We start from the raw sequence: 27,024 nt of genomic DNA, 5'->3' as shown, positions 1-27,024 counted from the left end.
GTGGGATCTTAGCTCTCTGACCAGGGATCAAACCCGTGCCCCCTACAGTGGAAGCACAGAATCTTAACCACTAGACCACCAGGGAAGTCCCAAAGTCAACTTTTAAAAATCACGTGAAGCACATAAAATAATCTGCCAAAAAGTCATAATCAAAGGGAAAATAAATTTTGTACTTCTGAGTACTCTATAAATGCAAAAAGTATTCACTGAGTTCCTAATTTGTGACTACACTAGTCTACAAGCTAAGTGCTGAATCCACCAACAAAATTAAGCAAGTGTATAATCACTTCTGGTTTGGGGCTTCTCTAGGTAGAGTGCCTTTGTCTTTGGAAAAGGAATTAGAAAAGGGACCTTAGTAGCTGAGCAAGGGACACCATTTCAACCCCACTTACATCTTCACCTGTACCCCTTTGTGCATAAACTGCAACCTATACAGAGAAAGGTCATTGTTCTCAAGGAGACAGATTCACTCGTGTTAAGGAAAAACTTATTTTCATACGGCTAAAAGAATATGAAGCTTGTTCTTCAATTTAGTTGAGTAAGTTTAAGTTTTAACCAATTAAATTGTGATGTTAGTTTAAGAATAATTCACTCCTCCTCAGGTGAATTATTATCATTATTATTATTATTTTTTTTTTTTTTTTGCGGTACGCGGGCCTCTCACTGTTGTGGCCTCTCCCGTTGCGGAGCACAGGCTCCGGACATGCAGGCCCAGCGGCCATGGCTCACGGGCCCAGCCGCTCCGCGGCATGTGGGATCCTCCCGGACTGGGGCACGAACCCTCGTCCCCTGCATCGGCAGGCGGACTCTCAACCACTGCGCCACCAGGGAAGCCCAGGTGAATTATTTTTTGAAGCCTCATTTGTTCTAAACACCAGTTCAACAATTTAACAGTAGTGTTGATTGGAAAACACAGCACTTTTTCCCCCCATTCCTAAAATACTCTCTGGCAGACAATTTTGTGCTTAAAGCAGAACATTTATCTTGATACAGAATACACTGCAAGAAAGAAGTACTCTATCTCTTCTAAAAGAAGTTGTTAATCTTATTGTAATCATGGCTCATAAAGTCCGAATTCCTAAAAGTATTCACGGAATATGAAATCCTGTTTGCCAAAACACTGCTTCAGAGACCCAATATAAGATGAAATGGTTTGTTCAGCCTGAAGCACCCTCTCTTCTTCAACTCCACTTACCAATTCCTTCCTACTCTTCAAGATGTCATTTAAATACTACCATATACATTGACTTTGAGAGTTTTTTTTATTTAATATTCCCAGTTCAGACTAAATTCTGATGGTTCTGTACAACTAAAACAACTGGTTCCTATACTTCAACATAGCTCTTTAGACATTTTTCTTTATAATATATAAAGGCTATAATACTCAAATTATAACAGTCCTTAGATGGCAGGAATCATTCATCTTGTTACCCCCTGAAACTCAGCATAATAAAAAGTAGCCCTGGACTTCCCTGGTGGCACAGTGGTTAAGAATCCGCCTGCCAATGCAGGGGACACGGGTTCGAGCCCTGGTCCGGGAAGATCCCACATGCCACGGAGAAACTAAGCCCATGTGCCACAACTACTGAGCCTGCACTCTAGAGCCCGTGAGCCACAACTACGGAGCCCACATGCCGCAACTACTGAAGCCTGCGGGCCTAGAGGCTGTGCTCTGCAACAAGAGAAGCCACCACAATGAGAAGCCCACGCACCACAATGAAGAGTAGCCACTGCTCGCCACAACTAGAGAAAGCCCGTGCACAGCAATGAAGACCCAACGCAGCCAAAACTAAATAAATAAATAAATAAATTTATTAACAAAAAAACAGTAGGCCTGAGTTAAATCATTTATTAACAGTTAAAAAATTAGCAGGAGGCAACACACAAAATATATCAAATCAAAGAATCATTTGAGGGCTTCCCTGGTGGCGCAGTGGTTGAGAGTCCGCCTGCCGATGCAGGGGACACGGGTTCGTGCCCCGGTCTGGGAAGATCCCACATGCCGCGGAGCGGCTGGGCCCGTGAGCCATGGCCGCTGAGCCTGTGCTCCGGAGCCTGTGCTCCGCAAGGGGAGAGGCCACAACAGTGAGAGGCCCGCCTACCGCAAAAAAAAAAAAAAAAAAAAAAAAAGAATCATTTGATGATTAAAGAGTTTGAGACAAAGGAATAAATTATCTAAAAGTAGTAAAAAGCTTTTCAAAAATGACTGGTATTATATAAAATCTTTAATGTTCATATAACATTTTGAAAGCCTCTATACAAATCTCTCTTTAAATATAGAACAAAGTTCCAGGAGGTTGGCTAGGTGCCAGGGAAAAACAAAAGTTACACCTAAGCAATTTTTAAATGTATTTTTAAATTAAAAAAAAAAAGTTTTGGTATCCACTCTAGATTAGATTAAGACAGGGAGATTTGGTTTCACTTTAGCAGTAATGAATACTCAAAATACTCAAACAAAAAAACAACAAAACAAAAATAATACAAACAACCTCATTTTCATTCTCTACACCAAGACTATCTTCAACATGAGTTAAAAGGCTACACTATTACAAGAGCAATCCTGGACTTTTTTTTTCTTTTGGCTGTGTCACGGGGCATGCGGGATCTTATTTCTCCAACTAGGGATAAAACCCGTGCCCCCTGCAGTGGAAGCACAGAGTCTTAACCACTGGACCGCCAGGGAAGTCCCAATCTTGGACTTTTTATATTCAACTATGTGACATTATGGCATATGGTCTAAAATTTGTAATTATTGCTATTTCTAATAAATAAGTCTTTATTGCGTCAATCAGATACAGTAAGTCCCCTACATCTGAACCTTCAAGTTGCGAACTTTCAAAGATGTGAACGTGCGTTCCCATGTCCAATCACATGTTAGTTCACGTGTCTGGCATACACTGTCACACACATACGTCCTCTACAAGTGGCTGTGTTCTGTGTACTTTACTGCACAGTACTGTATAGAGTACAGTAGTACAGTATCTTTATTTCAAGCCCAGGATAGCCGGGAGCAAGCATTAAAAGCAGCAGTGATGTGGCTGGTACTGCTAAGAAGAGCCAAGCGATAAGGACGGAAACAAAAGTAAAATAATTGAGTGGAGTGAGGCGAAAAGATGGCAGATGTCGCTCGTTCTTATAAAACGAATCGTTCAACCATCGGCACGATTCTAAAGAACAAGGACAAGATCATGTATCACGAAGTCTGCTATGCCGATGACGGCAACAATAATATTGAAGAAGCGTGGAAAAGTGATGGAGGAGATGGAGAAACTTCTCAGTGTGTGGATGCAGGACCAGCATCAGCGTCGAGTCCTGCTCAGCTTAATGCTGATTCAAGAGAAAGCTAAAAGCCTTTATGAAGACTTGAAGAAGAAACATGGCAAAGAATCAGAGGGCACACCTTTTAATGCCAGCCATGGCTGGTTTCATCAGTTTAAGGCAGAGCCAACCTTCACAACGTAAAAGTAAGTGGCGAGGCAGCAAGTGCAGATATGGTAGCTGCCCGAGAATTTCCTGAAACACTTCAAGAAATTATTGATGAAGGTGCATATTTACCCAAGCAGGTTTTTAATGTGGATGAGACAGGATTGTACTGGAAGAGGATGCCAGACTGAAGTTACATCAGTAAGGAGGAAAAGGTGATGTCAGGCTATAAAGCAGCAAAGAATAGGCTAACTCTGTTGTTTGGTGGCAATGCTTCTGGAGGTATGAAGCTGAAGCCTCTCTTAGTTTATCATTCAGAGAACCCAAGAACCCTTAAACACATAGCCAAGGGCTCTCTTCCTGTTGTGTGGAAGAGTAATAACCCCAAGCCTGAGTTACATGGGCCATTTTCCAGGACTGGTTTTTCTAGCACCTTATACCAGAGGTAGAGAAATATTGCTTGGCAAAGGACATCCCATTCAACATTCTTTTGCTACTCCGGGCCACCCCTCATTCATAGATGACTTTCATCCCAACCTCAAAGTAGTGCATCTGTCACCAAATACTATGTTGCTCATCCAACCTGTGGACCAGGGAGTTATACCAACTTTCAAGAAATATTATTTACATCACACTTTTCATCAGGCAGTAAAGGAGAGTGACGGATCAGGAACAACCTTTCAGCAATTTTGGAAGGACTGTAACATCTGCAAGGTCATAAAAAATACGGACTTTGCTTGGCGTGAGGTTATGGCCATCACCATGACTGGGGTTTGGAAGAAGCTTTGCCCACAGTTTGTTCACGATTTTCGTGGATTTGAGAAGGTGGATGAGGAGTCCAAAGAGGTCTTCAGCAACTTAGTGACCCTCAGCAAGTAGCTGGCGCTAGATCTGCAAGAGGATGACTTCACTGAATTCCTTGCTATGCAACACGAGGAGCTTACTAATGAAGACCTGATGGAACTGGAGGCCCAGAGAAAGGACGAAGAGACAAGAGGAAGAAGAAGTAACTGAAGGACTGAAGAGATTCATGACGCAGGAAATAGCAAGGGGATTTTCTTTATTTGAGGAGGCACTGTTAGTTTTTGAGGCACAGGACCCGAATATAGAACGGTAAACAAAGGTTGCAGCAGCCATTCAGAATGCGACCCAGGGCTACAGAGTCATCTACGATGAGAAAAAAAAAGAGCTACTACCCAGACATCACTGGATCGTTTTTTCAAGAGGGTAGATAGAATTAAATCCAGCAAGGAACCAGGACCTGTGGCATCCACGTCAGGCCTGAGTGAAATTGCAGCTTGCCCTCCGTCTCCTGTTGCTGACGATCCTTCAACTCTGCCATCTCCCACCTCCTCTCCCTCCTCCAGTCAGTAACTCTTCTTGCCTGTTCACATGACGCCAGCCCCTGTGTGCCAGCTGTTGTACTGTACTACTGTACTTTTCAAGGTACCGTACTGTAAGATTTTAAATGTTTTCTCTATTTTTGTGTTTGTTTTTTATGTATTATTTGTGGAAAAGTAGTATACACCTATTACAGTACAGTACTACATAGCCAATTGTTAGTTAGGTACCTAGGCTAACTTTGTTGGACTTACCAACAAGTTGCACTTAAGAACGAGCTCTCAGAACTGAACTCGTTTGTATGTAGGGGACTTACTGTATTTCTAAAGTATACCTATAATACGCTAATATTTTAAACAGAAAACAGTTCTTGTTTCAATTGTTAAATAGCCACAGGGCAAGAGAACAACTGTTTATGGTGCTCAGTAGACTTACAAGTAAGCAGATCAGACCAGTGGCGCCCTAAATAGCCATTCCTGCTCTATAACACAAGTCACCTTTTTCAAATTCCTTCAATGAGTCACTCAACACTCATTAAGAAATCATCATGTCCCTCCTTCTGTAAAGATAATTTCACCTTTAACTAAAACTGTAACATCTATGGAACTTTTAACTTGTAAAGTGCTTAAAGAAAACATATCAGAAATGAAGGACTAGAACATATCAGACATGAAATGGAACGAGAAGGCAATTTACTTCTCATACATTTTTAAGTCTAAGTGACTTAATCTAAGTGATTAACATAGAGAAAAAAATGACAAAGAAGAGCGCTAAATAACAGAAGTTAGTCTAAAACAGGATACAGGAATTCAGCTTGGTGATTTGACAGGGAATGCGCAGTCCCAGCTCTGCCCCTTCCTCCTGCCGTTTTCTTGTAAACAAGGTACCCTCGGGAAGCTCTGTGGGAAGCTTGCTTTAGGGTCTTGGTGCTCCGGCCAAGTGTCAGGCCTAAGCCTCTTAGGTGGGAGAGCCAAGTACAGGACACTGGACCACCAGACACCTCCCAGGCCCACGTAATAACAATCGGCAAAGGCTCTCCAAGAGATCTCCATCTCAACGCAAAGACCTGGCTCCACTCAAAGATCAGCAGCTCCAGGGCTGGACACCCCATGCCAAACAACTAGCAAGACAGGAACACATCCCCACCCATTAGCACAGTGGCTGCCTAAAATCATAATAAGTTCACAGACACCCCAAAACACAATACCGGACGTGGTCTTGCACACAAGAAAGACAAAATCCAGCCTCAACCATCAGAACACAGGCACCAGTCCCCTCCACCAGGAAGCCTACACAACCCACTAAACCAACCTTACCCACTGGAGGCAGACACCAAAAACAAGGGCAACTACAAACCCAGAGCCTGCTAAACGGAGACCCCCAAGACAGTAAGTTACGCAAAATGAGAAGACAGAGAAATAGTCAGCAGATGAAGGAGCAAAGTAAAAACCAACCAGACCAAACAAATGAAGATGACATAGGCAGTCTACTTGAAAAAGAATTCAGAATAATGATAGTAAAGATGATCCAAAATCTTGGAAACAGAATGGAAAAAATACAAGAAACGTTTAACAAGGACCGAGAAGAACTAAAGAGCAAAAAAAAAAAAAAAACAATGATGAACAACACAATAAATGAAATTAAAAATTCTCTGGAATGAATCAATAGCAGAATAACTGAGGCAGAAGAACGGATAAGTGACCTGGAAGATAAAATAGTGGAAATAACTACCACAGAGCAGAATAAAGAAAAAAGAATGAAAAGAATTGAGGACATTCTCAGAGACCTCTGGGACAACATTAAATGTACCAACATTCGAATCATAGGGCTCGCAGAAGAAGAAGAGAAAAAGAAAGGGTCTGAGAAAATATTTGAAGAGATTATAGTTGAAAACTTCCCTGATATGGGAAAGGAAATAGTTAATCAAGTCCAGGAAGCACAGACAGTCCCATACAGGATAAATCCAAGGAGAAACACGCCAAGACACATATTAATCAAACTATCAAAAATGAAATACAAAGAAAAAATATTAAAAGCAGCAAGGGAAAAGCAACAAATAACATACAAGGGAATCCCCATAAGGTTAACAGCTGATCTTTTAGCAGAAACTCTGCAAGCCAGAAGGGAGTGGCAGGACATATTTAAAGTGATGAAAGGGAAAAACCTACAACCAATATTACTCTACCAGGCAAGGATCTCATTCAGATTCAATGGAGAAATTAAAACCTTTACAGACAAGCAAAAACTAACAGAATTAAGTACCACCAAACCAGCTTTACAACAAATGCTAAAGGAACTTCTCTAGGCAGAAAACACAAGAGACAGAAAAGACCGACAATAACAAACCCAAAACAATTAAGAAAATAGGAATAGGAACACACATAGATAATTACCTTAAATGTACATGGATTAAATGCTCCAAACAAAAGACACAGACTGGCTCAATGGATACAAAAACAAGACCCATATACATGCTGTCTACAAAAGACCCACTTCAGACCTAGGGACACATACAGACTGAGAGTGAGAGGATGGAAAAAGATATTCCATGCAAATGGAAATCAAAAGAATGCTGGAGTAACAATACTCATATCAGATAAAATAGACTTTAAAACAAAGACTATTAAAACAGACAAAGAAGGACACTACATAACGATCAAGAGATCAACCCAAGAAGAAGATATAACAATTGTAAATGTGTATGCACTCAGAATAGGAGCATCTCAATACATAAGGCAAATGCTAACAGCCACAAAAGGGGAAATCGACAGTAGCACAATAATAGTAGGAGACTTTAACACCCCCCGTTCAACAATGGACAGATCATCCAAAATGAAAATAAATAAGGAAATGCAAGCTTTAAATGACACATTAAACAAGGTGGACTTAACTGATATTTAAAGGACGTTCCATCCAAAAACAACAGAATACGCTTTCTTCTCAAGTGCTCATGGAACATTCTCCAGGATAGATCATATCTTGAGTCACAAATCAAGCCTTGGCAAACTCAAGAAAATTGAAATCGTATCAAGTATCTTTTCTGACCACAATGCTATGAGACTAGATATCAATTACAGGAAAAATCCTGTAAAAAAAATATAAACACATGGAGGCTAAACAATGCACTACTAAATAACCAAGAGATCACTGAAGAAAACAGAGGAAATCAAAAAATACCTTGAAACAAATGACAATGAAAACACGACGACCCAAAACCTATGGGATGTAGCAAAAGCAGTTCTAAGAGGGAAGCTTATAGCAATACAATCCTACCTCAAGAAGCAAGAAACATCTCAAATAAACAACCTAACCTTACACCTCCTAGAGAAATGGAAAGAAAAACAAAAATAAACAAATGGGACCTAATGAAACTTAAAAGCAATTAGAGAAAGAAGAACAACAAAAAAAACAAAGTTAGCAGAAGGAAATAACTCGTAAAAATGAGATCAGAAATAAATGAAAAAGAAATGAAGGACATAAGAGCAAAGATCAGTAAAACTAAAAGCTGGTTCTTTGAGAAGATAAAATTGATAAACCATTAGCCAGACTCTTCAAGAAAAAAGGGGAAAGACTCAAATCAACACAATTACAAATGAAAAAGGAGAAGTAACAACTGACACTGCAGAAATACAAAGGACCATGAGAGATTACTACAAGTAACTGTATGCCAATAAAATGGACAACCTGGAAGAAATGGACAAACTCTTGGAAAAGCACAACCTTCCGAGACTGAACCAGGAAGGCAAAGAAAATATAAACAGACCAGTCACAAATACTGAAATTGAAACTGTGATTAAAAATCTTCCAACAAACAAAAGCCCAGGACCAGATGGCTTCACAGGCAAATTCTATCAAACATTTAGAGAAGAGCTAACACCTATCCTTCTCAAACTCTTCCAAAATACTGCAGATGGAGGAACACTCCCAAACTCATTCTACAAGGCCACCATCACCTGATACCAAAACCAGACAAAGATGTCACAAAAAAAGAAAACTACAGGCCAATATCACTGATGAACACAGATGTAAAAATCCTCAACAAAAAAACTAGCAATCAGAATCCAACAGCACATTAAAAGGATCATACACCATCATCAAGTGGGGTTAATCCAGGGAATGCAGGGATTCTTCAATATATGAAAATCAATCAACATGATACACCATATTAACAAACTGAAGGAGAAAAACCATATGATCATCTCAACAGATGCAGAAAAAGCTTTCAAGAAAATTCAACACCGATTTATGATAAAAACCCTGCAGAAAGTAGGCATAGAGGGAACTTACCTCAACATAATAAAGGCTATATATATGACAAACCTACAGCCAACATCGTTCTCAATGGTGAAAAACTGAAACCATTTCCACTAAGATCAGGAACAAGACAAGGTTGCCCACTCTCACCACTATTATTCAACACAGTTTTGGAAGTTTTAGCCACAGCAATCCTAGAAGAAAAAGAAATAAAAGGAATCCAAATTGGAAAAGAAGAAGTAAAACTGTCACTGTTTGCAGATGACATGATACTAGTCATACAGAATCATAATGATGCCACCAGAAAACTACTAGAGCTCATCAATGAATTTGGTAAAGTAGCAGGATACAAAATTAATGCACAGAAATCTCTTGCATTCCTATACACTAATGACAAGAAATCTGAAAGAGAAATTAAGGAAACACTCCCATTTACCGCTGCAATAAAAAGAATAAAATACCTAAGAATAAACCTACCTAAGGAGACAAAAAAAACCTGCAGAAAACTATAAGACACTGATGAAAGAAGCAGATGGAGAGACATACCATGTTCTTGGAATGGAAGAATGAACACTGTGAAAATGACTGTACTACACAAAGCAATCTACAGATTCAATGCAATCCCTATCAAACTACCAATGGCATTTTTTACAGAATTAGAACAAAAAACTTCACAATTTGTATGGAAACACAAAAGACCCTGAATAGCCAAAGCAATGTTGAGAAAGAAAAATGGAGCTGGAGGAATCAGGTTCCTTGACTTCAGACTATACTACAAACCTACAGTACCTTCAGTAATGGTACTGGCAGAAAAACAAAAATATAGATCAATGGAACAGGATAGAAAGCCCAGAGATAAACCCATGCACATATGGTCACCTTATCTTTGATAAAGGAGGCAAGAATATACAATGGAAAAAAGACAGCCTCTTCAATAAGTGGTGCTGGGAAAACTGGACAGCTACATGTAGAAGAATGAAATTAGAACACTCCCTAACACCACACACAAAAATAAACTCAAAATGGATTAAAGACCTAAATGTAAGGCCAGACACTATCAAACTCTTAGAGGAAAACATAGGCAGAACACTCTATGACATAAATCACAGCAAGATCCTTTTTTGGCCCACCTCCTAGAGAAATGGAAATAAAAACAAAAATAAACAAATGGGATCTAATGAAACTTAAAAGCTTTTGCACAGCAAAGGAAAACATAAACAAGATGAAAAGACAACCCTCAGAATGGGAAAAAATATTTGCAAACGAAGCCACTGAAAAAGGATTAATCTCCAAAATATATAAGCAGCTCATGCATCTCAGTATCAAAAAAACAAGCAACCCAACCCAAAAATGGGCAGAAGACCTAAATAGACATTTCTCCAAAGAAGATATACAGATTGCCAACAAACACATGAAAGAATGCTCAACATCACTAATCATTAGAGAAATGCAAATCAAAATTGCAATGAGATATCACCTCACACCTGTCAGAATGGCCCTCATCAAAAAATCTACAAACAGTAAATGCTGGAGAGGGTGTGGAGAAAAGGGAACCCTCTTTCACTGTTGGTGAGAATGTCACTTGATACAGCCACTATGGAGAACAGTATTCAGGTTCCTTAAGAAACTAAAAATAGAACAACCATACAAACCAACAATCCTACTACTGGGCATACATCTTGAGAAAACCATAATTCAAAGAGACACGTACCACAATGTTCACTGCAGCACTTTTTACAACAGCCAGGACATGGAAGCAATCTAAGTGCCCATCAACAGATAGATGGATAAAGAAGATGTGGCAATATACAAATGGAATATTACTCAGCCATAAAAAGAAACGAAATTGAGGTATTTTGTAGTGAGGTGGATGGACCCAGAGTCTGTCATACAGAATGAAGTAAGTCAGAAAGAGAAAAACAAATACTGTATGCTAACAGATATATATGGAGTCTAAAAAAAAATGGTTCTGAAGAACCTAGGGGCAGGACAGGAATAAAGACGCAGACATAGAGAATGGACTTGAGGACATGGCGAGTGGTAATGGTAAGCTGGGACGAAGTGAGAGAGTAGCACTGACATATATACACTACCAAATGTAAAACAGGTAGCTAGTGGGAAGCAGCAGCATAGCACAGGGAGATCAGCTAGGTGCTTTGTGACCACCTAGAAGGGTACGATAGGGAGGGTGGGAGGCAGACGCAAGAGCGAGGAGATATGGGGATACATGTATACGTACAGATGATTCACTCTGTTATACAGCAGCAACTAACACAGCATTGTAAATCAATTTTACTCCAATAAAGATGTTAAAAATAAAATAAAATAAAACAGGATACAAGCAGGATGCGAGTTCACTGACAAATGAAAGCTAACCCAGTTTAAGTAGGAAAGACGAAAGTAGAATTTAGGTTAATACCAAGAGTTGAGCTTCCCACGGTTAGTCTCTGAGAACTGTTTTCACCCTCCCTTAATTTCCCGCTTCTGACTACCAAAACAGTATGACTTAACTAGGCCAAAACAGAACAGTAAGCTAAATACAGTTCATATTAGTCCAATACGAGAGCTTTGCTCTTGCTCTTACTACTCTAACAAATCAAAAATTTTATGTATATGCTTTGAAAAAGACTATTACAGAATGACAGACCTATAAAACTATACCTTTTGTTGTACTTTTCCTCATAAAAATGCAGTCTCAGTTATGCAAATGTGCAATATATAACTGATACTTGGAAGTTAAAGGAAAACAAAATGAGGCATAAAAATCAAAACACAGAGAAATTACAAAATATTTATTTCCCCCCAGAAACAGTTTTCAAAAAGAAAAATCCTATGAAAGGGTACACTGTCTTCCAAACAATATTAAACATACTATGACATACCAAGTTATTGTTTCCCTTTGCCAGTAGATGGTGCTAATCTCCAAAAGTGAGCACTATGAGCTACTGTACTAAAGATGACCTTGCCAATAAGTACATTCACATACTCCCTTAGTTTAGCTTGCTAGAGTTTAAAGTACATTACAAACATCATTTTAATTTCCCAAATTAAAATCAAATGAAGCAAAGATTACACATTTGTTCTCAACATTAAAACCTTAAAAAAGAAAACAGTAAAATATACTATGTCTTTAAGCAAGCATTTTTTATATTTAAGGGTCTGTGAGCACAAAGACAATGTCAGTATTTCCCAAGTCCAAAACAGTACACTGTATAAGTGCAGACTAAAGGACTAGGTAGCCTAGGTTTGAATGCTGGCTCCAGCTACTAGATATCAGTGATTCCTTGGGCAAGTTATTTTACCCTTCTTGCCTCAGATTCCTCATTTATTAAATGAAAATAATAGAGAGCCTACCTCACCAGTTTCTTGTGAGGTTAAATGAGATAATAAATGTAAAGCACTTAGAAAAGTGTCTGTACTACATCAGTGGCTGCTCTTGTTGTTTTGTAATGCCCAACAACTAGAATCAATAAAAATGCTCATCAGAATAAATAAAATACAGTTATTAATATAATAGATTATACAACAGTGAGAAGGAATGTACTACAGCTACTAGCAAAACACAGATGAATCTTAGTAACATAATGTTGAATGAAAAAAAGTCCTAGAGAACTATACAGAGTATAATACCCCATTTTAAAATAGGGCCCAAAACAAATAAAACTAAAAAAATCTATTGTTTAGATATTCATATATATGAATATCTAAAGATATTCATATATTCATATTCACAAAAAGATAAACACAGGGTAGAGGTTAACTGTGGAAAAAGTGCAGCAAGATGGGATTGGGGAGAGAAATGTAAGTATATAAGTTATTGGTAAAGTCCAGTTCTTAGATTAAGTGCAATACAGTAGACATGTAAATTATTATAACCATTTTGGGAAATGATTTCTCATTATCTAGTAGAGCTTAAAAATCACTTTCCCTATAACTCTGTAAATCTACTCTTAAGCTATATCAAGAGAAAATCTTACCCATGTACATCATGTTCTTAGCAATACTGTAATAGAAAAAATACTAGAAACAACTCTATGTCAACAGAGAAATGGATGAATATATGATGACAATTCATTCTGATAAACTATACAGAAGCGAAAAGTAATAAATTACAAGCATACACAATAAGACTGAATCTCAGGAACAGAGGCTGAACAAAAAAACCAAGTCACTGAAAAATACATACATATGATTCCATTTATAAAATTTTCAAAAACTATATTATTTAGAAAAATACACGTCAGAACTGCATAGAAAAGTAAAGGAATGAAAGGTACAAAATTAAGGGTAATGGTTACCTATGAGTAAGGAAGAGAGAAGATGGGATCGGGCTGAGGGTGGAGGGTCATACGGGGACATCAAAACTAATGGCAACTGTTCTGGGAAGATGGTGGCAGCAGTAGTTGCCTAGATTTTGATCTCTTCAAATTGCCTCATAAAAACAGGGCAACTGGATAGCAAAGCCAAAATCCCATCCATAGCACTTACAACAAAACTATGTGACAAGGTATCCCTTTAAATCCCAAAATGCAAATGGGTAAAGGCAAATCACCAGCATTCATAGAACTAAACTGCTTGGCAGGAAGAAGAAAACAGCAAGGTGGCAACTAATGGACCTAAGAACAAAACAGCTTCAAAATAGCTAATGGGAATTCACTAGAAAGCACAGCAGGCCAATCTGGAAAACAACAACAGCTGAAACTGGAAGGATTCTGACATTTCCAATACCAGGTGAGACAAAGAGTCCATGATAACGTCTGAAGGGGTTGGACCAATGTAGTCCCTGTGAACTTTGAAAACTGATCCACCCAGGCTCCTTTCTAGAACAAGTCCAATAATAAGAAGAAACTGCTGATGTAGAATCAAAACTGAGCAGCATAGAACAACAAAAGAAGGGGAAGGTCCAGACCAAACTGGGGAAGGGACCCAGGAAATCTCAGAAAGCAGGTCATCATCTTTTGAACACTACATAAAAACAACAGACACAGGACAGGAGCTCTATGAAGTCAGAAAATCTTTCCTGAATTCCACTTTGTCTTGAAGGTTCAAGAAACCTGATTCCACATAAAAATTACCAACAGAAAAGTATCAAGGTCAAACCCCATACACATTTATTATAAGAGAAAAAAAATCCCTACAATGAAAGTACTCAGGAAAATGGGTCCACAAAACAGGTCAAAACTGCAACCTCCTATTTCAAAACAAGGTAAAGACATTAAGAAGAGCGATACAACACATAAAACAGTGTACATCAGAATTAGAAAAACTGAGAAGTGGAGATACAATACTCAGGAAGAATAAAAAGATAAAGAAAAAAAGTTATTTTAGTAATGAAGACCAAACTAGAAGGAAAACAAAGAGAAATAAAATAACAGTGTCTTCAAAGAAATAGAAGGTAAAAAAGAAAATATTTTTTAAAAATTTAAAAGATATAAAAAGGTTCACTGAAGAAGGGCAAAAAAACAGCCAAGAGGAGTTCCTGGAGAAAACCAAAGCAGAAGAGTACAAATACTAAAATAACTTTCTCAGTTTAAAAAAACCCATGTAGCTACTAAAAAGAACAGACCATGTACCTAAGAAGACTGACCCCAAATGACCAACACCTAGAACTATTTAAATTACTAGATGTTAATAAAAAAAGAAAGAAAGAAAAGAAAAGAAACTTTTGGGCATCTAGAAAAGAAGAGCATGTGACTTATAAGGGAAAGAAAATTAAATGATCATCAGAGTTTTTCACAGCAATGCTTTATAACACAAGAAGACGGAGTAACATATTTAAAATACTCAAAGATAGAAAGTATGATCTTATGATTTTATATCCAGTAAAACTGACTTTCAAGTAGAAAGACACAAACAAATTTATCAACACATGAGAATTCAGGGACTACTACTCCAAATGAACCTACTAGAGAAAAACCTTCAGAAAACCAAAATTACCAGAGACACAGACATAAGGACTGGTGATAAACATTAAATATACAGTTAGCTATAAAACTAAGGCTGAATGGGAATAAAAAGGTAAGAGTATAGTACATAATAGCTATTACTATAACAGTGTAGAATAGTACATCTATTTAAAAAACAGGAAGAGAACGACAAGTGTATACACAAAAAAATTAATATTTTCAGTAATCGTATCAGTGGTGGTATTCATACTATTACTTCAAAACTATTGTGTATTGCATGAACAATACAGAATAAATGAGCAGTGTTGGAATATCCTAATTTCTATCATGTCTTGTGCCCTTAAGAATCAAAATTCTTAGTGTGGGAGAAAGAAGATACATATGTAATGGAAAGAAGTTAAATAAAAGTTCTATGATCTTGAATTTGAATTAGAAATATCAAATGAACTCATGAGTTGTTTTATCCTTATTTTTCCTAGCTCTGTCCACTGAAAAGACCTAGAAACAACCAATTCAGGAATAATGAACATGTCTAGTGCTCAGATTGTGGTCTTGAAATACCATTTCTCACTAAAAGGAACCAGAGCTTCTTAGAGAAATGAGTAATTCCAGAAGAAAGTACAAGATGAATCCTATTTTAAGTAGCAAGGATGCTAATCAAAGTCTTAAGAGCCAATCTGAAGAAATTCCCACTGGCCAACAAAGGAACAATTTGAGCTTCAATAATGAGAAAATCCCAGTTTATTGAAATCCATAAAATATGCTTAAATTCATGAGTTCATATTTACTGGGAAAAAAAATTTTAACAAACAAACAAAAAAAAACTGGTCACCTTTGGAGAATAGCAGGGGACCAAATCATAATCTTAAAAACTGGTAAATAAAGAGAAAGAATCAAGTATTTATCCTGCCTTTCCTATATGAACTATACAACTGGGTAAACAAATAATAGATGATTAGTAGTAAGTATTTATTTATAATACTATTCCAACTAATACACAGGAAGAAAAGAGAGAATTCGACTATTGCCATTTTGTAATTCTCAGTTAACAGACGATAAGCATTAAGCATAAAAGAGTGCTAATGTCAACAAGAAGAAAGCTAATCAGACATTTTGGGCCTCTTATGGTCTTGCTAAACAAAGGAATCTAACCTGAATCTGATTTGGATTCTGGATAAATCTGCCAATTGTCAGGAAACACAGAGAACAGAGGAATATAATGACCTGCACCATGAGAATGCAATCAACAAACTCATGACTACAGAAAAGTCTACATGTCAAATGACTGGTTCTTCAAGAGATAAACTGTAAGGGAAAAAAGGAATGGAAGGGGAACCTATAAAATATGAGAGACGTTAGATTTTTTAATGAGCATAATGAAATTATAGTGTCTTGGGATGAACATCTGGATGATAAATTATAAAAACATCCAAAGAAGTGATTACCATAAATGTCAGGATAATAGCGTGTTATCGTACTGGTTAAGGTGGGAAGGGGGTTGTGATTGGAATATGACACCCAGAAGGAACTTCTGGGATAGATGGCAAAGCTTTATTTCTTGACTTGGGTCATGGTTTCAAGGATATACCTAACAATAATTCACTAGGCTATATATTTGGGTTTTGTGGTTTTTTGAATTTTCACTTTATAATAAAATATTTTTGTAAGTGGCAATTTTTTCCTTAATCTAAATGATGGATATACAAATCTTTATTATATCATAATTCTTTATACTCTGCATATTTTTATAAATGTTCCTTTGTACCTACCCAATATTAATTAAAACTTTTAAATTAAAAAACACATATTGTTCATAATGAAAACTCTTCTTGGTTAAGATCATGCTAAGTTGAAATCCAGACCCTGTCATTTACCAACTCTTCAAGCCTCAATTTCCTCTTATGTAAAATGGGCATAATAAAAGATCTCAAGTTAACAAATATTTAAATACTATAGTATTAATTCACTACATAAAAATGCATTTCTTATTTTCCATTTCTAACGTATCTTTTTGTTTCAGCCAAGGAAGTATATATTTACAGACAAGCACTTTTATTTCATTTAGTGTATCACTAACCAAGATCTGTAATTTCTTGCCGTTAATTATAGAACTCCCATATAACAGAACACAAGCTGTCCGTTCCTTTAGCAATGTACTTACTGAACTTAGAACAATACTTGGCACACAGTTAACAAAACAAAGTCCCTTCTCTGATAGGCTGTTATTCTAGTGGAGTGAGACAAACCAACATGAGAAGAAATAAACAGACAACACATCAGACAGTAATAAATCTAGGGGAAAAAAAAAGAAGTGTGATGTGATAGTCATGGGAGAGGAGGTGTTTTTTTCAGAGAAGATCTCTCCAAGAAAAGAAAATATGAGCGTTCTGGGAGAAGAACATCACAGAGAATAGAGAGCAAGCACAAAGGCGCTGAGGCAGAAGAACATCTTTGTGTTCAAGAAATGGCAAAGCCAACGTGGCTAGCACAGACTGAGCAGGCATACAGTAGAAAGACATTACAGCAAAGAGAGTGGAAGGGAAGATTTTATAGGGCCTTATAGGCTACGTTAAGAGTTTTGAATTTTCCTCTTAGTAAGATAAGAAACTATTGAGCACAGGAGTAATATGTTCTAACATTTTAAAATAATCACTTTATCTACTATGTGAAGAAAAGACTCAGGGGGATAATGAAAGAAGCAGCTAGAACACTTAGGAAGCTACTACAACTGTCCAAGCAATAGTGGTAGTTAGTATACAGGAGCAGAAGTGGAAGTGATGAAAAGTGTCAGATTCTGGATATCCTACCTTTCATATAGTTTAAGCATCTACACACATAAAAGAAATTCTCCAAAATGTTAATATCCTTTTAAAATATTGCTATAGAAATAAAAGTCCTTGAGAAAGTGTTTTCAAACACATAGCAACTGCAAGAATATACTTTAAGAGATGGTTAAACAAATCAATGAGAGGCAGTGGCTGGTAAGTGGCAAGGCTCTAAAGTCAAACTTACTGGTTTTGGATCTTAGCTCAATCACTTACTAAATAGGAAAATTTCAGCAAAGTTCCTCTATGCCTCAGTTTTCTCATTTTTCAGATGGAAATAATAATAGCTACTTCATTGGACTCTGGTGATTAAACATGACAATGAATATAAATAATTTAGCTGACATATGGTAGTAACTCAATAAATATTAGCTATCAAATTTATTGTTCTACTCTTAATAGTTTCTACTGCCACTAGTTCCCACTATTTGTCCCATTGCTACTACTATTTATAATATTCCCTTTTATGATTGGTTACATATTCATTTAAAATTATCACAATAAAAATTAACTTCAAGTGCTCCTAATGTTACGTATTTCATTGCTATGGTTTCTAATCAAAAGCACAGTTTTTGCTTTAGGTGTAACAAAGCTCTCTGATTTGTATTACACTTTTTTTTAGCTTGATGTATCATCCCTCTTAAAGATAACTGAAGCTGAATTTGCAAGAATCCAAAGCAATTCCTACTAACATTTTTTCTTCACTTCAAAACTAAATTCAAAATAAAATTAATGTTAAATTTCATAAGGCTCTGAAAAATCGAACAAAGAGTATGACAATTACCAAAAACAATTACCATAAATATCGTAATCACTTGGACTTTTTGTGTAGTTGGCCACATTCTTGATTATCATGTTGTATAACTGTGTGTATAGGTTAGGTTCACAAGATCAACTGTTGGGGGTCAAATATTGGATGTCCTTTCATATTTGAAATGCTTCCACTAAAGATACATAAGACAACAATACCCACCTCTGGGAGAGGATAAGGGAGGAGGGTGAGAAAGAGACATACTTTGCACTTAAAACATCCGACATTATTTGGGTTCCTTCCTTTGCACATGCATTAACTTTTAAGAACATAAAATATTTTTTAAAGAAAAACATTCCATTTACTAACAATTTACCGATTTTTTTGAATGTCTCATAGTTCACCACAATGGCAGCTTACCAGATTGAAGATGCCAGTAATATATTAGTGTCGTTTGCAAGAAACATCAATAAAGGCTCCCCAAGCAGTAGACAAGATAAAATTCCTCCACCAAAGCAGTGGAGCATAGCAGTAAACCAGCTTGACAGAGGATTCTTCCATGCCATCGCCGCTGCTCCTGAAATGATAAAGTAAATATGTCATCTGAGGTACTGTATATTAAACAAGTCCTGAGGTACCAGTGGCACTAAAGAAACACACTTCTTAATTTCATAATTTTCTAGAACATACTCATAAGTGTGACAATCATGATCATCATAAAACATATCTTTTGTTCTTTAAATCAACACTGGAAATATTTTGGTAAGACATGGGTGACTTGGGCAACTTTAAAATGCTCTGTTCAGGATCTTATTGCCAGTTTCCTAGTAGTACATTATTATAGACAATCTCCCCAACTACTGTCTCCTTTCATTCCCAACCCTACTGTAAGTATGCTGGTTAATATGTCAAAGTGATACATTAAGAAAAGTTTAGGGCCTCCCTGGTGGCGCAGTGGTTGAGAGTCCGCCTGCCGATGCAGGGGATACGGGTTCGTGCCCCGGTCTGGGAGGATCCCATATGCCGCGGAGCGGCTGGGCCCGTGAGCCATGGCTGCTGAGCCTGCGCATCCGGAGCCTGTGCTCCGCAACGGGAGAGGCCACAACAGTGAGAGGCCCGCATACCACAAAAAAAAAAAAAAAAAAAAAAAAAAAAAAAAAAAAAAAAAAAGAAAAGTTTATAATCTTACGTACATAAGAAAATAAAGCCTGAAATAAATAAACTAAAATTTCAATATGACAGGCTTGAAATAGAATAACAAACTAAACCCAGAGGTGAAAGGCTGATGAGGAACAGATATTTACATCATCTCAAATGTCTCCTAACAAATTATTTATTAATTACAGAGGGAAGTAATAACTTTACAGTGGACAAACCTTGCAGACATCACTGTAAACAAACAATATCAGGTGATTCCTGATATTATGCACTAAGACCACATCATCACTTCTATAGTATTTCTACCAAAAATGTATAACCAGAACTAATTTAATTATATACACTCAAATTGAGGGTTACTCTGAAAAAAACAACAACAAACACCTAGCCTATATTTTAACAATGTCAAGGTCAAGGAACACACACAAAAAAGGCTGATGGAATGTTCCAGATTAAATGACATTAAAGAGACAACTAAATGCAACACATTTCCTAAATCATATCCCCAAGTGAGAAAGAACATCTATAAAAGACCTTTTTGGACAACTGATGAAATCTAAATATGGACTGTGGCTTTGATTACAGTATTGTATCACTGTTAAACTTCCTGATTTTGATAACTGTAATGTGGTTCTTAAAATTAACCCACTTAAGTAATCAGAAGTAACTGGGCAAAATGTCTCCAATTCACACTCCAGTGGTTCTGAAAAAATACTATGCACAGACAAAAACATCCAGAGAAATGGTAAAGTACAAACTTCTAGTTATAAGATGAATAAGTTCTTGGGATCTGATGTACAGCATAATGACTGTAGTTAATAATATTGTATAATACTATCTTATATACCTAAAATTTGCTGAGTAGATTTTTAAGTGTTGTCACCACACACACACACATGCGCACGCACACACACAAAAGGTAACTGTGAGGTGATGAACGTGCTAATTAACTTGATTGTGGTAATCACAATGTATTTGTATATCAAATCATCACATTGCACACTTTAAATATATATAATTTTGTCAACTATATGTCAATAAAGCTGGGAAAAAAAATAAAATAAATGGGGCAAAATGTCAGTAGTTGGTGATTCTGGGTAAAGTATATAGAAGTTCCTTGACCTAGTCTGGCAACTCTTCTGTAACTGAAATTATTAGAGGAAAAAGTACAAAAAAAAAATTTTTTTAACCCAGCCAGAGAAATAGAAGCAAACTGTAAAAATGAAAGTAGAAACTAATTAGATGCTAAAACAGGCAGATAGAGCTAGGCAATCAATAAAGCCAACCCAAAGCTTCTCTTGGAAAAGACCAATAAAACAGAACATTGTTCAGCAGGTCTGAAAAATGGAGGGGAGAGGGGAAGGAATGAAAATAATACATAATATTAGAAGCAAAAAAAAAAAAAAGGAAATAAATTTTTAGAGAGTGTTTTTATTGTAAGAAAACATGCATTTAATCTACTAAATGTGAAGATATAGTTGAAATGGACAATTTTCCTAAAAAACGATATATTAGCAAAATTCCCTTACGAACAGGTAGAAACTTGAACATACAAATAACTATGGAAAAAAGTTAGAGGGTAATCCAAGATCTATCTATCCTAAGAAAGGTGCTAGACCCAGATAAATTTATGCAACACATTTACCAAATAATTTTTCAGTACTCATTTTTATGTTATATAACCATTATAGAGTTTAAAAACACTTAAATCAGTCTATAAACAACATAACTGCAGCATAAAAAATTATAGAGAAAAGAAAGGAGAGAAGGAGAGGGCAAGGAGGAAGGGAAAGAGTCAGGGAGGAAGGGAGGAGGGAAAGGAGGGAGGGAAGAAAAAAGAGAGTAAGGAGATACATTATAATTCTAACTTATGAGTATAGTACACAAATACATCAATAACAAATTGAAATCTAGTTTTTCAAAAGGATAATTATATCATAACCAAGTAGATTTTATCCAAAGAATTTAAGGAAGGTTCAATAGTTAGAAATTCATTAAAATCTTTCATTATAGGGCTTCCCTGGTGGCGCAGTGGTTAGGGGTCCGCCTGCCAGTGCAGGGGACATGGGTTCAAGTCCTGGTCTGGGAAGATCCCACATGTCGCGGAGCAACTAAGCCCGTGCGCCACAACTACTAAGCCTGCGCTCTAGAGCCTGTGAGCCACAACTACTGAGCCCACGCTCCTAGAGCCCATGCTCCACAACAAGAGAAGCCACCACAATGAGAAGCCCGCGCACCACAACGAAGAGCGGTCCCCGCTCACTGTGACCGGAGAAAGCCTGTGCAGCAATGAGGACCCAACACAGCCAAAAATAAATAAATTAAATACATTTTTTTTAAAAAGACGCTATTTCCAAATAAAGTCACGTTAAAAAAAAAAAAAAGTACCTACCTCGGTATACAAGTTTGTTACCTTTAAAAAACGAATTATGTACTATACTAACAAATTATTATGATCACTCCTTTAGACAGAAAGTAAAAGGTCATTCGATAAAAATTCAACATTCCCCTTTAAAAAAATCTAGCAATCTAAGAACAGAAAAAAGCCATAAAGGAAAAGATTTACAAGTTTGACATCATCAAAATTTAAAACTTCTACATAACAAAAGACTGGGATAAAATTTTTTTTAACCAATAAGGCAAATTCCAACAAATCAATAGAAAAAGACAACAAACACAACAGAAAAATGGGCAAGTCACAAAGCAGAAACTATAAATGACTAATAAATATACCAAAAAACTAAACAAAGGAAAGTCCTCAACTCATCAGTAATCAAGGAAAAAGAAATTTTTAAAATATGTTATTTCATACACCTTCAATTGGCAAAAAATTTACAGCTTAATATTAATAAATTATCAAAGGTGTGAAGAAATTCACATACTCTTGTGAGAATAAAAACAAGTAAAGCCATTTTGAAAAACAATTTGGCAGTTATCAATTAAAATTTTATATTTAAAATTGACTCAAGTGCCCAAAGAGTGTCATACAAGAATATTAAAGCAGTGTTGTTCATAATGCTGTGAAAAAAATGAAAACAATCTAAACCACCATCATCAGAGGAACAGTTAAACCATGATCACTTGCACGATGGAATACTATACAAGAGCAATTCAAGAGTGTGGTAGATCAACATCAACATGGGAAGATCCCCAAGACATGCTGTTGAGTAAAAACAAGAAACCAAACACAATCATGTTGAAAAAAATTACAGCATGTAATTATTTATGGGCAAAAATGCAAACACTATTCATTTCCATAGGTACATACATTTACATGGAATGCACAGAAAAGGGTCTGCAATACACCAAAATGTTAACTGTTATTATCTCCTGAGAGAAGCTTAGGAGTAGGGAAGATGGTCAAAGGGGCTTTAAATTTATTTAATTATACTGATTATATTATTTAATTATATCTGAATTCTTTAAAATAAAGTGTTTGTTAATTGTATAATTAAATTAAAATTTAGCAAATTATGTCATAACCAATCTGAGGAATACAATGCATCGATTCAAAACAATGTAGCAGCTTTACACGCACTGACGTGACAAAAAGAAAACCATATTTATATGAATATGTACAGTAAGAAATCATTTACAGGGGAAAACAGAAAACTATATGTTTCTATAGGTATGTACACATGCAGCTAATGCATAAAAGGTCTGCAAGAATACCCAACCAAACTGTTAACTGTTACTACCTCTTAGGGAGAGGCCCTTTTATGCAAAAACAAACAACAAAACAAACTATACAAATGTATGTGTGAATTCAGTAGGGTAACATCGTCATACTTGTACTAACATGGGAATTCATCTCTATGTGCTCATGGGAAAAAGAAAAAGAGGGAGATAAAAATTTAAATATCGCAACCCACCATTCCACACAATAAAATGTGCCCAGGAGTGAACATGAGTTGGAAGACGTAAATTTTCGATGGTGTGTATATATCATCAAATGAAGTGATGCCAAGGTTTAATGATACGCATCTGGTGATAACTCAAGAAATGGTGACCTGTATCAATATGGAAGAAAAACTAGTTTTGAAAAACTTACTAAAAAACAGGATGTCTATCTCCAGTGCAGCAATTTCCCCTAAACTTAAGAACTATTCAAGAGTTATGTTGATGATACATGGCCATGCTGTCTTTATAGAGCCAAACCCCTATGTAAGATGTGACACCACTATGTCTCTCTCTACACATATATATTGCTATCCATCAAAATATGTATACGGGCACTGTTCAGTATTGCCCTGTACGATGATGACTGTTTAGAACATTGGCTAGTCAGCATAATATATGAATATGATCTTTTCTTTTAGTCAGTGGACACTAGCTACCTTACTGAGCCATTCTCACATTGAGAGGCAATACAGAGTGCTTAAGAATCCAGACTCTGGGGCTTCCCTGGTGGCGCAGTGGTTGAGAGTCCATCTGCCGATGCAGGGGACACGGGTTCGTGCCCTGGTCCGGGAAGATCCCACGTGCCGCGGAGCGGCTAGGCCCGTGAGCCATGGCCGCTGAGCCTGCGCGTCCGGAGCCTGTGCTCCGCAACGGGAGAGGCCACAACAGTGAGAGGCCCGTGTACCGCAAAAAAAAAAAGAATCCAGACTCTGGAGCTTAATTGCCGAGGTATAAATCCTGGCTCCAGCACTTACTCTCTGTGTGAAGTGAACAAGGTAACTGCTTTCCCACATCTTAAAAAAAAAAAAAAAAAAAAAAAGTAAGCAACAACTATTAGCTATCACTATTATTATAGAAGTAAATAGAAAAAAAAAAAGAAAATTACCCTTTCCTCTCTACTTCTACCCTTCAATCACACTCATTTCTGTAGGGTGACAACTTCCAGACTTCTTTTTCTGTGCTTATTTACACATGCACACCCCTTTTCCCCCTCAAGACCTTCTTCTCCCCCAACCTTGTTTGTCCTCGGGTGTGTTTGTCTGTGTGGGTGTGGATGTGTCCCTCTCTCTCTCTCAGGCCATACCCTGGTTAGCTCTGCACACACATTCTGGAAATGGGAGCTCTAACTGAATGAGAGCTACAATGGGCCCACGGTTACACAGTTACTATGAAGACACATTCCAAAGTAATTGATTACTTCTGGTAAATATACAATTAGGGAATATGTCTGTATCCTCTGTATCCCTTAGGGTTGTTCTAATGGAAGATTTAGCATTACTATCATCCATCTGACACAACAATTTGGCTTAGGCAAATTCAAATATACCAAAAAAGTTTTCCTTTGACCACTAAAACAATCCAAATCAAATTTACTAAATTTGATGCTTTCACACAAATTATTCGCTCATGTAATATGTATTTCTGATTAAGTTTGTCAAAATAACTTTCCTTTTCCCTCAACTTCCACGGTATTTTATCCTTTCCTCTGAAAATATATCACTTTCTAGTTTTTGTTCACGAGTGTTAGCTCCACCAGAAGACTGATACCCCTTGAGACTCTAAGAAGCTTTAGTATAAAGTAGATGCTCTACAAATGTTTATTGTACAACAGAAAAATATACGTGCAATGTTTCAAGAGTGTAAGTATGACAATTTTACTACCATTAATTTCCCTTAGTTTTATCACAAGTCACAGAGATAACTGTGATTACGTACCAGTTTTGTGACTCTTTGTAGGACCTCTAACCTCTCTTGGCTTAAACTTCAAGTTTCATAAAATGAGAATAATACAGAACTTACAAGAACTTAAAATAAGAGAATATACATAAAAATACATATTTACTACCTAGTACATGTCAGACACTCTGTTGATTTGTGTGCTGAATGGACTGATCACTGACAAGAGAGAAAAGAGGCAAGGAGAATGCAACCCTTGGGCTGCTTCTGACTCAACTGTCTGAGCCCAAGATATAATTCTTTTGAGTCCTTACTGCAAAGCTGGGATGAGAATGACACACTATGGCACTGAAAATGTACTCATAACCCCAATAGTATTAAATCAATGAAACTAAGATTTTATTAGACCAAAACAGAAAGGAAAAGAACAGAGTTGAAGGGAGGGTCTCTCTCATAATGGTCTTTTTTGCCTGATTTTCAAAACTATGTCAGCCAGAAATATTTCTCTAACTCAAACAGGCCTTCCTTTAAAGCTTTCTTCAGTACACACACTACCATAACACATTTTTCAGCATGACGCAATCTTATGACAAAGTTCTTTGGGTATGATGTTCCTTTGTATGTATCATACTGGCACCAGCTAGTTTAATGTGAAGTTAAATTATGAAAACACAGGGACTCCCCTGGCAGTCCAGTGGTTAAGGCTCTGTGCTTCTACCACAGGGGGTGCGGGTTTAATCCCTGGTCAGGGAACTAAGATCCGGCATGCCATGAGACAGGGCCAAATAAATAAATAAATAAAAGTATGATGCTTTCAAAATTTATATTAAAAAAAATACAGAAAGTTAACCAGAAACAGCTGTATATCTTTAGGGCATATAAATAATTTTCAGTAGGAAAAAAATAGTTAATATGATATCTTTAATTTCTTCTCAGTTTTAAACAAAGGTGTATTCCTTTAGCTAACGAATAAGCTGTGTTAATTTATACACATTATTTTTAACATACTGACATTTAAAAGAGAAAAAAAATTCTCCGTCCTACCTTGAGTTAAGATGTTTGTTACACGTTATCAATAGCATTCTTTCCCCCAAAACCCTTAGCAAAATTTGTCACATCGAGACCTGGATCTAATTCAAAGTATAAGATATCTAAAGTACATATAATCACCTGGGGACTTTAACAATCAAAATATTTTCATTAATCAAAATATTTTCATTATGAAAGGAAAGCTGAGAAATAAAGTCACATTCTACTCCCTTAAATTCATTTAAAATCACATCCACAAAATAATCCCATTCTCTGGCCAAATGAATTATTAGACTATGTTTAACATACTTTTGCTGACTTAGTTAAAACAAAGACTAGAAAGATATTCTTTAATGTACTGCACACATGACTTCTTTATTTTGATATACTCAGTCTACTTTAGTTCCACAGTGTGTCTCCATTTTTAAGAACTAGTTACACTGTAGCTATTTCCAAACAGTTAGCATTCAGCTTGCTGGTGGTTAATATGACTTCCAGAAAGAAGCAGGGGAATGCTCTAGCCTTCTTAAAGCCTCATCTCCAGAGGTTAAGTATTTTTAAATTGCATATTAGTAAACTTTTGCCCTAGTCTTTCCCATTTATAGATTTATCTCTTTAAAGAGAAAAATTAACAACATCATCTAGCTCATATGCCTCAAGTATGCTTTTTCATCAAAATATTTTAAAATAATCATGTAGGCAACAATGGCTTAGAGATTATGTGTGACACAATTCAAGGAGCTTTATATCAAGTATGAAT

General features: G+C 36.6%; 1 protein-coding gene across 1 annotated transcript in view; it reads right to left on the bottom strand.

Moving 5' to 3' along the window:
- TMEM38B (transmembrane protein 38B) overlaps positions 1 to 27,024 on the bottom strand; it is a gene marked incomplete at both ends in the record, with an annotated part of 71,834 nt that overhangs the window by 31,992 nt on the left and 12,818 nt on the right. The window contains 1 exon segment of the mRNA XM_079706690.1: positions 18,921 to 19,077. Within this exon segment, the coding sequence (XP_079562816.1) occupies positions 18,921 to 19,077 (157 nt within the window).

Source organism: Hyperoodon ampullatus, assembly GCF_949752795.1.
Source record: "Hyperoodon ampullatus genome assembly, chromosome: 6".
Classification (NCBI taxonomy): Eukaryota; Metazoa; Chordata; class Mammalia; order Artiodactyla; family Ziphiidae; genus Hyperoodon; species Hyperoodon ampullatus.
This window is presented reverse-complemented; position numbering and strand designations above follow the sequence as displayed.